The sequence below is a fragment of the Nelumbo nucifera genome, chromosome 4, assembly GCF_055504915.1.
Source record: "Nelumbo nucifera cultivar China Antique chromosome 4, China Antique-T2T, whole genome shotgun sequence".
Taxonomy (NCBI): domain Eukaryota; kingdom Viridiplantae; phylum Streptophyta; class Magnoliopsida; order Proteales; family Nelumbonaceae; genus Nelumbo; species Nelumbo nucifera.
In genome coordinates this window covers 57,564,995-57,584,500 of record NC_142652.1, presented here as the reverse complement: position 1 = coordinate 57,584,500, position 19,506 = coordinate 57,564,995, and the positions used below count along the sequence as shown (strand labels likewise).

The 19,506-nt window shown below is 36.5% G+C and overlaps 1 protein-coding gene across 1 annotated transcript in view; it reads right to left on the bottom strand.

Moving 5' to 3' along the window:
- Nucleotides 1-751: 751 nt before the first annotated feature.
- Nucleotides 752-19,506, bottom strand: part of LOC104590527 (putative folate-biopterin transporter 7) — a 31,695-nt gene continuing 12,940 nt past the window's right edge. Inside the window, exon 2 of the mRNA XM_088886613.1 lies at nt 752-2,067. Coding sequence (XP_088742739.1) covers nt 1,043-2,067 — 1,025 coding nt within the window. The 3' untranslated portion in view covers nt 752-1,042. The remainder of the gene's footprint in view (nt 2,068-19,506) is intronic.

Here is a 19,506-nt window from a genome sequence, read left to right as displayed (position 1 = left end):
TATGTAATAGAAGTAAAAAATAATAACTAATAGTATATAATACCAACACATAAAGTTAATCACAATAAAATAATACTAAGATAAATTAAGAAAATAGAAAAAACTGTTAATAAATAATACTAAAACAAGTTAATTAGTAACTACATATGCATAATATTTCTTTAGATGTTTTAAATTAGCAAAGAATAAAAAATTATCTAGCAAAAATTAATACAAATGAAAATTCATTTAAATTCAATTTAGAATAATAAATAATTACCAATAGTTTATCTAACCATTATAAAAATTAATAAGCAGTAATAGAAAAATTAATACAAGCTTATCTGACAATACATAAACCAAAAATAATGCTTGGGTAGGAATCAATTTGGCTTTGCCCAATTAAAATTGTCACAAGGGTCCTTCAACTTGGATTTTGTGTAATAAAGCCCATGCATTGCATGGGCCTCTGCTAGATTATTAGATAGGTCAATTTACTTAATATAGCTCAGTTACCTATGCTACTTTAGTTTATATTAAAGTAAAAAACACAGATTAATTATACCTATAAATGGTTAATTGAATTTGTATATAGATTTAGTTTAGATTGATTAACAGTGGTTGGAGATTAAAAACACAAACTTTGATATTACTAAAGACTTGTCCTATACATGGGGCGACTATAGGATATGGTCTGGCGGGCTAGGCCAGCTTGGTTGCGCTTAGCACCTACTATAAGGGGCATAACCAAGGCATCTCAGGCCTACAAACTTATATATATTTTATGTTTTATATAGATATTTTTTATTGTATAATACATAGGTTCTGATATGGACATGGAAATTGTTGTTATCGTCGTTGACATGAGCTGAATTTTCCATGTACAACACATTTGTACTTCTACTATTGTTAGAGAGAAATATTTAAATAATCTATGAAATACCAATCAGGAAGTAAGATAGCATTGTTTTATAGACCTTGAGGCTCATCTTTAACTCCATTTCAATGACTATATTTAACTCCATAAGTGCAATGCCTTTGGTAACTCTGAGAAGTGATCATTCTATGAAACACCAATCAGAATGCATGAACTCCAACACAAAGGTAGCAGTGTAAAGATGACTTGTATCAGAATGGCCTCCGGTAGCTTTGAGAAGTCATTCTCTGAGATGCCAAGGAGTATCATGAGTGCAATGCCAAGGGTCCGGCAGATGAAGTAAGCAAGTTCGATAGAAGACATGACAAAGGCCATAAGAGATCCCTCACAACCTTGTGGGCAGAGCTTTGCCAAGATGACACTAAATGGAAGCCACCGGAAGCCGGATAGGACATCTGACAACCCTAAGAAGATTACCACATACAATGAATCCTCTATGCCTATTTTCTTATAGAACCCATTCACGAACAACACATTAGAGAACTTGAATAAAGCCATTATGACCTGAACAATTGAAATTAGTTCTCCTGGTGGTACTGACTGCAATCGTTGATTATAACTATATGTTATGCTCCATAGAAGAGTAGCTGCTTCTCCAAACAGACTAGAGTATACCAACACCGATGGGGCAAGGTTTAAATGCTGTGTTTGGTGGAAAAACATGGTGCCTTTGAAGCTTGGAACAATGGCATATGATGTTGCATACCATGCAATTGCATATAAAATCTTGGGTTCACACAATGCAATTGATAACTCAAAGAATTTTTCTTGGATACCAGAATCAGATGCACTCTTGGGGAGGTCAAGTGAGGATTCATGGACAGTGAATGTTGTGAGGAGCTGAACAGATAAAAGGAGGCCAAATGCAACGAACATCCTTTTAGGGGAGTAGTGTTTGATACCTCTGATGCTAAGGAAGTTACCAAAGACTCCACCCACAGAACTAGCCACCATGACAAATGACTTAAGTCCAGTAGATGGTGATGACTGTGACATTTGTCTTCCAACCTCAGTAACAAGGGCTTCATGAACAACTTCAACAATTGATGCACCAAGGTTGCTGACGCATAAAAGGAGAGTAATGGTGAAGATTGATATGCCTGATGAGGGAAAGTAACCTATAGATAGCCATGAAGTTGCCTGCAAAAGAACTGTACTAGCAAAGTGAATGAAGTTATATATTATGATGAAATTAATAATCATAGATTTGTTTGGGTAAAGCTATGTTTGAATTTGGAGAAGAAAGTGAAATAGGATTATTAGGGCTGCAAATGGTTACCAATCCAATAAGGGTGATCCCAATTCAATTCATTTATAATTAGATTAAATACGGATTTACCTAATTCAAATCCAATACGGATTTACATTTGTGCTTATATCTAATATAAACATTTATTAACAAAGTTATTTTGAATGTTGCATGTTTAACAAAGTCATAGGTTCAACACTCACCAAAGTTACTAAAGTTATTGTCTATGTTTGGTTTAAAACTGAAGGAGAAGATTCAATTTAGGTTCAAATACTATATAACTCGAATTTGGATCAAGGCATATCTTACTCTATCCATTCCATTTGCAACCTTAAAGAATACTTCCTTCCTCTACATCATGGTATTGATGAATGACCAGATCTCTCATATAAGCATCTCCTAATGATAGTTCAAAAAATGAGTGTGGCAGAATGCAAATGTTAGATGGGGTAAAACTATATAGGTTTGTCCTATGTGTAGAAGACAATTTATAGCACTAGTTAGTAAATGTGATCTGTTACAAGTTGAAGTAAAAAAAAAAAAACTTAATTAAGTATCCATAATTTAACAATAGATATGGCGCTGAATGGAATGGAATGACTGAAGGTACGTGATTTATATGGCACACCATGTACAAGGCTTAGATGATGATGATGATGATGAAGTGGTATAACAATAGTTTTTAGTTTTTTTTTCCTCCAAAACTTGAGATATTACAAGGGAATAGAGGAAGGGACCTGAGGTGGGGAGGTTTCACCGCTACTACAAGTCTTTGAGTTTGAACCAAGGTTCAAAGTATTGGAAAGAAATTTTAAGAGGTGTATCAAGATATGCCTTAGATACACAGGTGTATCAATAACACTAAATATAAGATCCACCAATACGTATAGGGACTCAATGAGGTATACATACATTAAATTAATATATTTTAATGGTTTTATGAAGAAATACATTGTAGTCAATTATAATTTCATTAAGAAATCCTATGCTTAACTATAATTTATAAATTATAATTCTTAAGTTTCAAGGGATGGGAAAAACCTAATTATCCTATCCAACCATCGACATGCATTGCCACAACTTCTAACTAAAACTATAAATAATAATTATTTCTTATTTAAATAATTAATATTTATTTTTTATTTTCAAAGATTATAAAAAAAATAAATAAACATTGTACATTATATTCAAAAAAATAATTATTAAAAAATAAATTTCAATTTCTCTATTGATATGATAAATAATCCATAGATCTTCAACATATTAAGTCTTTATAGTCAGATAAAAGAATACATTTTTAATTTTTTGGTTATATTATATTTTTCCCAAATCTCTTCATTAAATAGATCTACTCTTAACACAAAAAAAAATGTGATTTTGAACATATGAAATGTAGATCAATATAGACTAAAATGTTTTAAAGCATCCAAGCAAAAAACAAAAAAACAAAAATATAAGATATTACGAAAAATTGAAAAAAAAGCTTACCTATTTTTGCAATATTTTTCAAAACTTAAGAAAGTTTACCACTCTAGGAATGAGGTTTGATTTTTTTTTATACAACACTAATGATATGCGTAATAGGTTCATTGACACACCCCCGATACATGTCTAATACGATTCAATATGGTGGAAAAAAAATGACACAACCAATTTTACATTGTATCTTGTATCAAATTTTAAAAGATTTGTTATGATACACCCTATATCGGGTGTGCCAAGTCGAAATTTGAAACCTTGGTTCGAACAAAGAAGATGATTGAGAGAGAGAGAGACATGACAAGTGGGACCCATATGTAATTAATATTTTTATTAATTAATTATTAAACAAAAATATTTTTATTTTTATTTTTGGTCATTTCTTAGATTTTTTACCTGAGTAGTGCCACATCAATGGTTGATTGCACATGCAACATCAGCATTTTGCAATATTTTAATCAATTTCAAATGGTGCCACTGTTGTCATTTTAGACATCACCTATTTTTTCCTACAAATGGCCCTTTCATCAAAGTCTGAGATAGAAAATGACCTTTTTGAATTTTTATAGTCAAAGTTGGCCTTTTTGCAAGGTTCAAGGGTTGTTAGAGAAAAAACTCCTAAAAATATAATAAAATAAATTATATTTTTGGGTAAATTACATGTACATTGTACTGTTACATGTATTAAAAAGTAAATACATGTAAATCATATGGTTACATGTGCAACCTATCAAGTTTTTGTTGGATGAGTTGAAACTTAATTAAACATGGCTGGACCAGTTACAGTTGTTGGCCAAATTTTAAAAAAACTTGTAGCCTAACTCGAGAACTAGTTCCTTGGTACTTTGAAATCTGAATTTCTAGATTGATCTTGCATTGAATCGGACCAGATTTGAAACCCTAATTAAGTAGTGAGCATACCTGTTATAGAGTCCATACAATGAAGCTCTCAATGTGGTAGTTCATGACCAATATTAGAACCAAATCATCCTCCCGCTGAAAATGGCACAACGGAAGCTGATTCAACAATGTAGTTTTTGCAAAGCCGAACTCTAACATTCTTGGAATCGATGCAGCTATGTGAACCCTAACAAATATGATCTTTTTATCTAAAAACTTAGATAAGGAGTGAAGAGAATCAGCCCCTACTATGGCTGGATCGAACTAGGGTTTTTGGGTGCAAGGGGAGGAGAGAAGAGAAGTAGAAGCATGGGGAGAAAAGACCCCCTCTCTCTAATCCCCTTATATAGAGCACTCTCCTAATCCTATTAGGAGCTGATCCAAATCATATTTGGATAAGGAAATATCCATGTTTAGCTAATCACTTTATGTTCTTAAGAGAATAAATTCTCCATACCCACATCCATACCCATATTCGATCCACACTATCATGTGACTTCTTAAACTAGTCTCATTAGTAATGGGCTTAAGGACAATATTCTTTAATGGCTCACATATCTTGGCATTGCCTAATGACTTAGGCTTGAATATTGTGTAGTGTAGGACCTACAAAGGTATCACACAAGTCCATAAGGGTCTATCCCTACCCTTGGAAGGGGCAGGTTGAATTCATTGCCCAAGGGTAATGAACCCCTAACCCAATCAGCTTGGGCTCAATTTAAACCCAATATTTAAACATAAATGATCATTGGATTCAACCACTTTATGAAGACCCAAGGATAATATACTCATATAAGATGAAGTTCATCAGGTTATTAGCCTTGTAATGGTCTCTTGCCTTTAACTTCTCAGCCCATAATCATCAAAATACTACTCACAAGGAAGGACCTCTTCCTTGACTGAAAAATGCAATGTCATACTCTTTGATCAGATGGATCATGGAATTAAAACCTTTTGCAACCATTTTCCCCAAAAATATTAATAGATTATATAAATATAATTTGCAAATCATATTTCAAATACAGTTGAAATCCACTACTGGTGTAAGTTCATGGAGTTCCCCTCCGCCATAATCAAGATAAAGGTATCAAAACAAAACCACATAGACACTCATAGCAATATGGAGGACCACCCAAAACTTGCGATGAGTTCAGAAAACCATCCCAAGCATGTGATGAACTCAAAGAATTGTCCTAAGCTTGCGATGAGCTTTAAGAGCCACCTCGAACTTGCGATGAGTACATAAAGTTGCTAAATACTCACAACGACTATGATGAAATGTTTTGAAGACAATAAGGAGAATAGCCAGACATAGCAATCAAACCTAGGCCCCAATGTTACTAGAGGTGGATTCGAGCCAAGTCGAGCTGAGCCGAATAGCTAGCTATTTAAGCTTGACTCGCCAAGGTAGTACAAGGCTCGTAAGCTCGAGCTTGGCTCGATTCGAGCTCAACTTGAGAAAAATGTTTTATAAAAATAAAAAAAACATATATATATATAATATTTTTTATTTGATATTTAAAAAATTAAGAATTATAATATATAAAAATAAATGTATTTTATATAATATTTTTATTATATAATATTTTTTATAATTTTATTATTATTATTGTTATTGTTATTATTAATTTTATATGTAGCTATTTGAGCTTGGCTCGTGAGCCTCATGAGTTGAGCCGAGCTCAAGTAGCTCGTGAAGAGCTTGGCTTGTGGCCACCTTTGTATGTTACCTCAAGGAACCTATAATAGGAAGTAGTACACACATGCCAAAAGAGAATCCTGCGATAAAAGGAAACTTTATCCTCAAAAGATCTCGTTAGACATTTGGTGAAACCTTAGTAGTGCTCCCTTGAAAACTGACATAAATACAAGGATTCCCTTTCCTAATGGGAATCAAATGTGGATTTGTGTGAGACCTTTGTGGGTTCCACACTACATAATTTTTTGGGCCTAAGTGGCCATGAAATGCCTAGAAATGTGAACCATTAAAGAATGTGAGCCTTAGGCCCATTAGTAATGAGATTAGTTTAAGAAGTTATAGGTTTGGATATGGGTATGGAGCACCCATTCTTTAAGTAGATAATGTGCTTATCCTATATGGATTAAGTCCTGATCCAAATTTGATTTAGATAGTCTCCTAATAGGATTATGAGAGTGTTGTATATAAGAAGATAAGAGAGAGGAGGTGAACCATCCTTTCTTTCCACTCTATTGCTCCTTTTCTCTTCTTCCTTTGCACCAATAAACCCTTGTTCGAATCAACTGTTGTGGGGGTTGATTTTCATCAGTCCTCTTTTATGTGTTTGGAAGAAAAAAACTTAAGAGGATATCAAGTTCATATAGCATCATCGATCCAAGCAAGTTGGGCTTTAATTTTGCTGAAATAGTGTTGCTAAATTGGCTTTGCACATACAAAGAGCCATCATCAGTTGGGGGCCAATTTGGGTCTAATATTGGGTTTGAAGTATGAAATAGAATCAATGAACACCAATAGAGTTTGGACTATAGTAGATCCACTCCTGGGATAAAAGAAATTGGTTACAAGTGGATTTATAAGAGAAAGAAGGGCCCTAGTAGGAAGGTTGAGACCTACAAAACTTGACATGTTGCAAAAGGTTATACTAAGAAAAAGGAATTATAAAGAAACTTCTTGCCTTTGGCCATGCTTAAGTCCATTATGATATTTTTGGATATAGTTGTACATTATAATTATGAAATCTAGCAAGTGGATGCCAAGACTATGTTCCTAAATGGAGATCTTATTGAAGATATGTATATGCAATAACCAGAAGGCTTTGTTGCCAAAGGTCAACAAGACATGGTACGTAAGCTCAATAGAAAAACAATTAAATATATTGACTTTGAGTAAAATTTTAATGAAACTTATGTTTATAGAAAGACAATGGGAGATAAGGTTGTAATCTTGGTTCTATATGTAGATGGCATTTTACTCATTAAGAATGATATAGGAATATTAATTACAATGAAAGTATATTTTCTCACAAAAATTCTCCATGAAAAATCTTGAAGAAATTTATTATATCTTGGGACTTTGATTCTATAGAGATAAATTGAAATGGTCGATTGGATTGTTTCAATTTACTTAGATTGACAAGATAGTCAAACGATTTAACATACAAGATTCTAAGGGATTGGTTCATTTTAGACATGGAGTCACTCTTTTCAAAGGAATATCACTTAAGATCCCTAAGGACTAAGGAGATAGAGTACATGAGAAAGGTTAATGTTGTGCATTCGACCTTAGCTTATGCTATCAATGTTATAAGCAGATATTAATCCAACCAAGGATAAGATAATTGGACAATTGTGAAAAACATAATAAAATACTTAAAAATAACTAAAGAATATAGTTTTGTCTTAGATGGTAGTTGGCTACAAATGATCAATTACACGGAAGAAAAGCTGCTAAGGAATCAATTTGAATGAAGAAATTTGTCAAAGAATTATTCCTCAAGTGTATCACCCATTCCACTATTATGTCATAACACAAGAATCATTCCTCAAGCCAAAGAACCTAGAGCATACTCAAAGTAAAACCACATTGAAAGGAAATATCTATGAGATTGTTGGTAGAGGGAATACCTAGATTCATAAAGTAGAATCAATGGATAATGTGCAACAAAGCCATTGACACAATAAGTGTTTGAGGGACATATAACAGTATGGGATTAAGGCTTATGCATAATTGGACCAAAGTGCCAGTGGGAGTTGTTGAAGAGTGTATGCCCTTAACTCAAATCAAATTGATGTACACAAACAATTCTATATGAATAATATAATTACATTATTATTTTTTGTTTGAATTTGTTTGTTTTTGTGAGTTATTTGGAAAGTTTCACTTAACCCTAGACTTGATTATGATATTACAGTAGGTCTTGGATTAAGTTACTTCTGATATGTCAACCAGTAAGATCCATGAAAGGATTAAATACTTGGGCATATTGGTGCAATTTAGTAAATTACCTAAGAGGGTGATCGTAGTAATAGGATTGATCCCTTTGTCATACAAAGTGAATGTTAAGATTTACACTCTCTCTAATGGAAACCTAAAATTATTGGCAATGGATTCCAATAGTATTTGAATTCTGATTTGCAAGAGGTTTTAATATTATGATCCATCTGATCAGAGAGTGTGACACTACACTTTACAGTTAGAGAAGAGGTCATTCCTTATGAATATTTTTTTGATTATTAAGTGCCGAGAGATTAAGGGCAGGAGACCATTAGAGGGCTAATAACCTGATGGGATTTATCTTACATAAGTCCATTGTCTTTGGGTTTTCTAGGGTGGCTGAATCCAATGATCACTTGTTTAAGTGTTGGGCCCAAAGTGAGCCAAGCTAATTGGCTAAAAGGTTTATTACCCTTGGGCAATGAATTCAGTTTGCCCCCTTCCAGGGGTAGGGACAAACCCATGTGGACTTGTGTGAGACCTTTGTGGTCCCCCACTACACAATTTTTGGACCTAAGTGGCCATGATATGCCTAGAAATGTGATCCATTAAAAAATGTGGGCCTTAGGCCCTTTAATAATGAGATTAGTTTAAGAACTCACAGTACAACTTAAGTTGTCATGTGACATGGATCGAATATGGGTTTGGATATAGGTATGGAACACCCATTCTCTTAAGTAGGTAATGTGCTTAATATTGAGTTTGGGCCGATTTTAAGTTATTAGGCCCAACTTTTTATTTTTTATTTTTTATTTTTTATTTAAGTTGTAAAGTTGGGAAGTTATTGGGCCTTAAGCCCATTAGTTTATGTTTTTTTGAGTTGTGACTGTTCAGCTACTTAAAGTAGCTGCCCTACTTAGGGCATTCTTGTAATCTTTCATTCTTTTATTTTAAGTATATAAATCAAGAGGGGTTGCTGGCCAGAACTATCCAGTTTTGGCAACATCCCACTTTATTTTCTTTTTATATCCTCTTCTCTATTACTGAAACTTTTTGGCTTTTTTTACTTTTCTTTGCAAGGCATTCATCTGAATCAGTTATCAGGTAAGCCTAGTTTTTGGATTTTTTGGTGGATCGGTTTTGCCTTGTAGTTGGTCTTGGGTTTCCCATTAAATTCAGGAAGAACTAGAGAAAGAGGGAGAGTCCTATTTTTGTAGGACTATTCATTTTTGACCTAGGAAGTGGTGCCCTAACTTTTTTAGGGTTCCTTGGAGTTTTCTGAAGGGAGCAGTTAAAGTTCCGTCTGTTTTGGAGGCCTCTTGAGGGAGTGACTGCTTCTTCTCTCTCTTCTCTTGCTCCCGTGAAAAGGGAGTCTTTTGTGGGAGGACCACCTTGGGTTCCAAAAGTGTGTGTTTGGTGCCTAAAGGGAATTATTTATTTTTTCTTCATCTCAGAGTAATTTTCTAACCCTTTGTTGGGAATAATGGAGGGTTATGGAGTTGAAAATAAATTGAGAAGTGAAATGGGACAAGGTGGAGGAGGTGTCGGTGACCTTTTCGGGGCTGGTGAGGAAGTGAAACCCGAGACTAACAACTCCAAGTGGGTACAAGAAAATTATATGGTAACGACTTGACTGTGCAATTCTATGCTGCCCCATATAAGTAAATTTTTTTTGTGGGCAAATATAGCAAAGGAAATTTGGGATGGGGTTGCAGAAACCTACTTATAGAGTGAAAATGTTGCTAGGGCCTATCAGTTGAGGAACCAGATTATTGCTACCAGAGAGGCAGATAAGCCTATTGCTGTTTATTTTTCGACCCTTAAAAACCTGCGGCAGGAGATTGACCATCATGGAGACAATGGTTTGGGAAACTACTAAGGGTGCAACTTCTTACCAGAAGCTCTTAGAGAAGAATAGGGTTTTTAAATTTCTTGCTGGCCTAAATCCCGAGTATGACATTGCAAGGCAATGTATCCTTTCTAGGGATAGTGTTACTCTTTCTCATACATATGCCTTTGTATCAGGGAAAGAGAGTAGGAGGAATGTGATGATGAAGAATTTCGGTCTTGAATAGTCAGCCATGGTCAGTATTATGAAACCTAAACAGAGTGGAGACCGAGGTGGCAGTGAAATCTGGAAGGAAGATAAGAAGGATCTGATTTGTGACTACTGTAAGAAGCCTAAACACATGAGAGATACTTGTTGAAAGCTTCATCCTCACCTTGTGCCGAATAGACTGAAAAACAAGAACTGGTGACTTACCTGGCCCCTCTACTACAACAACTTTGGAATTTGTTGCAGTTGTTGCAGTGAGGGCCAAACTTGAGAGATATAGATAGTTACTAAATCAGTGAAATACAGTTAGCCCTAATCCGTTATCAGGTGGAAAGCTAGGTACAAGTGGTTCTGGTGGTGGATATTCTACTTCTTTTGCCCATACAGGTAGTTCACATGCCATTGCAAACTATGTTTCTACTACAATTAAGGAGGGACCTCCTTGGATTATAGATTCTAGAACCTTAGGGCATATGATCCATAGTTCCACTATTTTCTCTTCTTACCAACTCTGTTCTGGTAGAGACAGAGTTTCTACAACCAATGGATCTCATGTTCTCATTGCTGGGAAGGGGTCTATCAAGATTACTAATTCCATTTCCCTACCCTCTGTCCTTCATGTACCCAGATTGATTACTAACTTATTATTTGTTAGTAGTTTAACTAAGAACTTGAATTGCTCAATGATTTTTTCTCCTGGCCATTGTGTTTTTTAGGATCTTGTTTCAAAGAGGATGGTTGGGAGTGGTCATGAGGTGGATGGAATCTACCTTCTAAATGCACTTCCTCATCATCAGAGTCATCATGTTAGTAGGGATTTTGAGTCAGAGTCTGTGGGTCAGATTATGCTTTGGCATAATTGTTTGGGACATTTGTCTTTTCCTTCTTTGTGTTTCTTGTTTCCAAAGTTATTTGAGTTTATTAATTTGTCTAGCTTAGAGTGTGAAAGTTGTTAGATTGGAAAACATTGTAGACATTCATTTAAAGCTAGTAATAAAATGTGTTCATCTGCTTTTGATGTTATTCATACTGATGTATAGGGACAAACCATGTTCCTTGTATGGGTGGCTACCAATATTATCTTTTATTTATGGATGATTTTTCTCAGTATTCTTGGATTTACTTGATGAGATCTCATGATGAGGTACCATCCTTGGTTTGACAGTTTCATCAGATGGTGCTAATACAGTTTGGGGTACGAGTGAAGGTGTTCAGATTAGACAATGCTAAGGAATATTTTGAGAAGAACCTTGCTTCGTATCTATTAGAGTATGGAGTAATCCATTAGAGCAGTTGTTTTTATAGTCTATGGCAGAATAGTGTAGCAGAAAGGAAAAACAAACACATTATTGAGATTGCAAGGAGCATGATGATCACATCTGCTGTTCTAGTTCGGTTTTGAGGTGACGCAGTTATCATAGCAGTTTCTCTGATTAATAGGATGCCCTCTCGTGGTCTTGGATTCAGCACCCCATTTAGTTTCCTTTTTCCTGAGGGGGAGATGTTCCACATCCCTCTCAGGGTTTTTGGTTGTGCTTGCTTTTCTCATGTTCTTGGTCCTCACTACTCGAAGCATGATCCAAAGGCAAAGAAGTGTGTTTTTCTTGGGTATGCAAAGAATCAGAAAGGGTATTGTGGCTATGACCTAGTCTCTAGGAGTCAGTTTGTTACTATGGATGTCACCTTTTTAGAGTCCACATCTTTTTTCCCTAAGGGTTCTTCTCAAGGGGGAGTGTTTTGGGGAAGTAACTGAGTAGTCTATCCCTCTTCCGGTTCCAGTTCTTGTGTCCACACCTGTGTCTGACCCTCCTGTGTCACCTACCTTACCACCTCCCTTGCATCCTGTTTCTCAGTGTTACTCACGACAATACCTACGACTTCACAGGGAGGTTGATTCCACTACAAAAGAACCCACATCACTTCCTACTGGTTCCTTGGAGACTCCAGATTCGGTTGACATGGACTCATGTATTCATCTTGATCCCTCTATTGTTTCAGTTCCTAATGATTCTATAATTCCCATTACAGATGACCTGGACCTTTCTATTGCACTCAGAAAAGGGAAGAGAAAGTGTACTACTCATTGTATCTCGCAGTATTTATCCTACAATGGACTTTCTCCTTCTTATCGAGCTTTCCTTTCTTCCCTCAACTCTGTGTCTATACCCAAGGGTGTCAATGAGGCTCTCTCCAAACTTGAATGGAAGATAACTATGCAGGAACAAATGGAAGCCTTAATTAAGAATCAAATTTGGAAGATTGTGGATCTACAAGAGGGCAAGGAGACTGTTGGATGCATATGGGTTTATACAATTAAATATAAGGTAGGTGGAAGTATAGAAAGGTATAAGGCCATACTGGTTGCAAAAGGGTACACTCAAACCTATGGCATTGATTACTTAGAGACCTTTACACCAGTTGCAAAGCTAACTTCTATTTGGATCCTTCTCTCTCTTGTTGTTACATGCTCTTTGCCCCTTTGCCAACTTGATGTAAAAAATGCCTTTATTAATGGAGACCTGCAAAAAGAAGTATATATGGATCTTCCTGCTAGTTTCTACAGTGATGTTGAAAAGGGGAAGGTATGTAGATTGAAGAAGTATCTTTATGGTTTAAAACAATCTCCCAAAGTATGGTTTGACAGGTTCAGGAAAGCCTTCATTGCTTTTAGCTATACCTAGACTCAATTAGACCATACTTTGTTTGTGAAGTGGAGGGGGTCCCTGGTGTCTATTCTGATAGTTTATGTGGATGACCTCGTAGTTACAAGAAATGACCTGAGTGAGATTGATAGTTTGTAGAAGAATCTACACAGAGAATTTGAAATTAAGGATCTTAGGGAGATGATGTATTTTTTGGGCATTGAGGTAGCAAGATCAAAGCATGGAATTTTTTTTCTTAGAGGAAGTATGTTCTGGACCTTTTACAAGAAATAGGGAAACTTGGAACAAAGGCAGCTAGTACTCCTATTGATCAAAATCACAAAATTAATGCATCAGAAGGTGAGCTGGTGAAGGACAATAGGAGATATCAGAGACTAGTGGGGTGGTTGCTATATTTATGTAAGACAAGACTAGACATCTCTTATGCAATGAGTGTGGTGAGTTAATACATGCATGCCCCACGAGTCCAGCATTGGGAGGTTATTGACAGGATTCTTGCTTATCTGAAGGGACACCCTGGTAGAGGCATACTATTTGCTGACCATGGACAGTTAAAGCTAGAAGCTTACATAGATGTTGATTGGGCAAGATGCCTAGATGACAGGAGATCTACATCAGGAGTTTGCACTCTTGTTGGAGGCAATCTAGTTTCATGGAAAAATAAGAAACAAATAGTTGTGGCAAGGTCATGTAAAGAATCTGAATACAGAGCCATGTCACATGGAGTTTTAGAGCTTCTTTAGATTTATTCTTTGTTACGAGATATTGGTATTGAGGCAGAAGAACGTATGATGTTGTACTATGATAATTAGGTAGCAATTAACTTCGCTCACAAGCCCATTCAACATGACAGGACAAAACACATTGAAGTGGGCAGACATTTCATAAGAGAAAGAGTGACTTCAAGGGAAGGTTGCCTCCCATACATTGCTTCTAATTTGTAGCTTATTGATGTTCTTACAAAAGGTGTTGCTAGAAACAAGCTGAGAACGATGTACGCAAGTTGGGAATGTGTGGCATTTACTCCCAACTTGAGAGGGAGTGCTGAGTTTGGGCCAATTTTAAGTTATTGGGCCCAACTTTTTATTTTTTATTTAAGTTGTTAAGTTAGGAAATTATTAGGCTTTAAGCCCATTAGTTTATGTTATTTTGAGTTGTGACTATTCAGCTACTTAAAGTAGCCGCCCTACTAAGGGTATTCTTGTAATCTTTCATTCGTTTATTTTAAGTATATAAATCAAGAGGGGTTGGCAGCCAAAACTATTCTATTTTGGCAACATCCTGCTTTTTTTTCTTCTTCTCTCCTCTTCTCTATTACTGAAACCTTTCAACTTCTTTTAATTTTCTTTACAAGGCATTCATTTGAATCGGTTGTTAGCAATTTCTACTCTTACCATGTATGGATTAAGTCCTGATCCAAATTTTATTTGGTTATGCTCCTAATAGTATTAGGAGAGTGTTTATATAAGGGGAAAATAAAGAGGGGGTGAACCATCCAATCTCTCAACACTGTTGCTCTCTTTCTCTTCTTCCTTTGTACCCAAAAACCCTAGTCCGAATCAACTATTATGAGGGCTGATTTTCATTAGTCCTCTGTTATGTGTTTGGAATAAAAACATAAGAGGATACCGGGTTCACATAGCATCATCGATCCAAGTAAGTTGGGGTTTGATTTTACTGAAACAATGTTGTTGAATTGTCTTTGCACATACAAATGAGCCATCATCAGTTGGAAGCCAATTTGGGTCTAATATTGGGTGTAAATCACCACTCTAGAAGTTGCATATTATGGACTCCATATCAGGTGTGATTAGTTTTAAACTCAGGTTTCAAATCAAGCTTTTAACTCTTCCAATTATTGTCCTGGAGCACTAGGTTCAGTTCTCACACTGAACTTGACAAAATTTGAAGATATGATGATCAAATCGGCTAAAACTAGTATAGTCGATTTGACCTAGCTGTTAGCACCTAGTTTTTCTTAATCCCTCACCATACCTCCTTTGAAGACCCCAATACTAGAAAACATAACCAAATCAACTTGAGACTTATTTCAGTGTAATCCATACATTAATCAATTAACTAATAAACTAAACCTCATATTCATTCACACCTATACACCAAATTTGATTCCAAAATTCTCTTGTTTGACCCATCATCAAGCCAAGATTCTCATCTCATTGACTAGAACACATAACTCATAGATGTCTATCCTCCAAGCCTCTTATTTGACCAATCAAACCTCATCATCATGCCTATGTACCCAAATTTCATGACTTAATTCATTCATTTAACTGTTAAATAAGCAAGATTCCATTTCAGACCTTCTTGTCAATTGATAAATCATAACTTAAGACCATGATATGAATCAGATCATTTAATCCACATCTCTGGTCCTAAATCCATTTTTTCCATCAGATTCAAAACATTCAAAAATGCCTACCCACCAAATTTTAATCCAAAATTCTCTTGTTTGACCCACCATTAAGCCCAGGTTCAACTTCAACAAATCTCGTTAATTAGAGCATACCATTTATAGATCTCCACCATCCAAGCCATATTTGACCAATCGAACATCACCACTATTTTTAAAGACCTAGAAAACCTTGTACATCAAATTTCTTGACCTAATTCATCCATTTGACCATTAAATAAATGTGGTTCTATTTTTCAAGCCTCTTCATTGATTGGTGAGCCACAAGCTAAAAACCTGGATCCAAACCGAATCTTTTAATCCAAACCTCCAATAAAATATCAATTAGTTCCATAAGATTCAGGATGTCCAAAAACATCCAACCACCAAATTTCATTCCAAAATTCCTTCATTTGACCTACGACTTAACAAAGATCGTTTCAACAAATCTTGTTGATTAAAGATTATCACCCATAGATGTCTATCATTCCATACTTATTTGACCAATTAGACCTTAAAACTATGTTTCGAGACCCAAAAACCCAGAACATCAACCTTATTTGACCAATTCACCCGTCTGACCGTTAAACTAAAATAATTCCATTTTGACGTGTGCCAGATTAAATTGTTACTTTATTTTTCCTAACCTAAAACCTCAAAAGTGTAATGGATGATGTTAGATACATACTTAATCTGTTCAAACACTTGGACAAATAAAATTAATCCTAATAGAATTAAAAACACAAATACCCAAATAAAGCCCCCACTTAAAGTTAAGCAAAGATAAGATAGTATTCATTAGTGAGACAAATTTACGTTTTATGCCCTAGAATCCCCAAGTATGAGAATGCATAGGCAAGCACACGCCAAAATCCCATTAGACGTACAAAATGCATGAAAATCAACCCCAAAATCGGGAGAATCATTGCAACAAGAAAGAAAGTTTGATTGTAAACTATTTTCATTGTAAATCTTTAACCATTTTCAAGAAAAAAGCTTTTTTGAAGCCCATTTTGTATGACTGGATGAGATTTAGACCTAGTTTTCCTTCCTTTCCCTATAAATAAAGACTAAGCTTAATCCCAAGAAAGGGGCAAGCAACAGTGGAGAGATTCTAGAAGCATCCTTAGGCTTTGAAGAGACCTCGTTTGATAGAAATGCCCAAGCACTTGAACCACAAACTTCAAATCTGCCCCTTGTTCTTTAGACTGAAGATTTGCAACCAAAAGCTCCATAGCTCGTTCAAGCATCATTCCCACTTGTTTTAGTTGCTGGAAAACTCTTACCAAGGTTAGACATAATAAGTAAGCCTCTTACTTCATTATTAACTCAAATTTGTGATTCTTGTTTTTTAGATTAGTTTGGATTGTTTGAAGTTTCAAAACATTGGAGAAGCTACATACTCAACTTCTTCCAGATTAAGATAAAGAGATTAAGAGGTGAGGGTCTTAGGGAAATTAGTACCTTAGACACAATAACATCACCTTAAATTAGTTATAGGATATTTTAGAAGCATATTTCCAAATTACAAGAATTTTTAGCAATTTCTCTACTATTAGTTTTTGTTAAAAATTGAGCCTAAACCATTCTTGTATTAGGCTGTTACAGTAACTTGGAGAGAGGGATGCCTAACACCTTCGCTCTCGCAATCCTTTGGATTCCAACATCTTACTATAGAGTGTCTTTGCCATGGAGAAATGGACTCACTATTTCAAAGACAAATCAAAATTTTGAAGAGGTTGGCTAAGCCAAGTTGTTGAGAGCAAACTGGTTTGGGCTAGGTAGGAAAGTAAGAAGTAAAGGGAAGTTAGAGAGTTGAAAGGGTTAAAGAGAAAAGAGTAGATCGATAGGCGTACCTTTAAATATCCAAGTGCTATGGTGCACTTGGTCACATTTCTTGTGGGGATGCTTAGCGTTTGGATGAGGAGACCGGCCATCAAGGTCTTTGGATAATCCCACATTCCTTAGTAAGGATACTTATTGGTGAGGTAGAGATGTTGCGTGCCCCACTCTTGTCCAAGGTTTTTGCCTGCTGGTACATTAACTAACTTTAATGTGTGTCATGTTAGCTTGTTGATGTAGCCAAGGAGATTGGACGGCTCTAGGATATGGCGCAACAATTAACGGGTCAACACATGACCCTTACAACACAAAAGGCTTGTCTTGGTCGCACATGGCCTAGATGCTGCACATGTTTCTTCCATTGCCAAACCTAACCTTTTGAAAGTTGGTACTAGAGCAATAACCCATCCAATCTGGAACAATCATCACAACAAGTAGATACATCATGGTGTGAGGTCCCTCGACACGCCTACGCAATAGGGTTGAGCAAGAAAAAAGCATCAAGCCTGGAAAGAGGCCATATATCGTGTCCCCATTCCAATTACCCCAAAGAAGTGCTCACAAGGGGGTAGACACATGGGCCATCATCTAGAGGTCATATTGTGGTGGTTTGTGAGGGAGAGTGCCATGCTTCTTCATGAACATTAGTTACTGTTCATTTTGGTGAGGTGTGGGTGGTGCATGTACATCCTAGTTTCATGATGGATGAGCCATTGTTCTATATATTGTTAGAGGAACTACTATGGTGAGGAAAATAGTCTAGAATTAGTTGGTGTCAATGGTTCATTAAGGAATATCACTGAGGTGGCTGCATTTACACAAAATATAGGTTGAAGCCACAATATTGGAATGATAGGAATGTGAATACACTAGCCATTGGAGCATGAAGACATGGCACTGGATCATGCATCGGAGGACATGCTCAGAATACACAAGTGGAACATTCGCAAGAACAACACACATCACATTGGCGGGTGCATGCTCGACAACATCATGGGTAAAAGTTTTCATCACTCACACACAATGCGATCAGATCCTTGAGGTAGAAAACATTGGGACCCCCTTGAAGCGAAGAAGGTAGCTTGAATTAGTGAGGTGAAGTGTAGTTTTGAGGACCCACAATGCATAAGCCATGGTTAGGTTTGAGTAACCTGAACACAGTGAGGGGAAGTTTGTAGGCTAGCATGGTGAAATTGTTTCCTAGGAAGCGACACCATCAATAGGTAAAGACCTACCACAACATGTTTGGTAGCACCACTAAAAAGCTACAAAGAAGTAGGTAGAGGCTTGAGGTAAAGAGAACATGGGCCCGACCTCCGCAAAGCAACACACACACATACACATCTTCAAGGGCCAAGTACACACACATAGAGGGCATAGCCATTGCACGGTTTAAGTAGCCTAAACATAATGGGTGAAGTCCAGGCAGGTCGGCATGGTGAAATGGTTCCATGCCCTTAGTTGGACACCAGCATAGGTGAGACCCGGGTTGAGGAAGCCTTGACTACGAAAAGGTGCAGTTAATTGGAGCTCACATGGATGAGGGGGGGGGGGGGGGGGCACAGACACCCAACCATAAAGGAGACATTGTCGAGATGACAATGGATTGAGTGGGGGAGCCTGTCATGGCATAGCACAGGCTTAGTGTTACCTACACTTTGTGGGCTTCTGTTGAGTAACATTATCACAAATATTGTCAGTATGATTTTCCAAAAAAGTTATGTATCCTTCTAGCAGACCATCAAAAGCTTAACGTACTCTTTGAGGAGGGGTGATCGACCTTCTTGGGTGCCTACCCTTGGCACTTCCAAGACCAACATCCCTTGTGGGGCAGCCTTGGTTAATGGCTAGCATGGCTACCAAGGTTCCTCATGGGCACACAATCACTCATGGGAATAGGGCATGGGCCAGTACTATACAATGCACATGAAGGGGAGGCTTTGTATGTGGGTCTTGCCCAAGCATGTCCCTACATTTTGCGAGTTCCGTGTCTACGCTAATCGAGCTACCCCATTTTCCACAGTGCATGGAAGTGTTTGCATGGACCAACGGTTGCCTAGCACATCATTGGCACAATC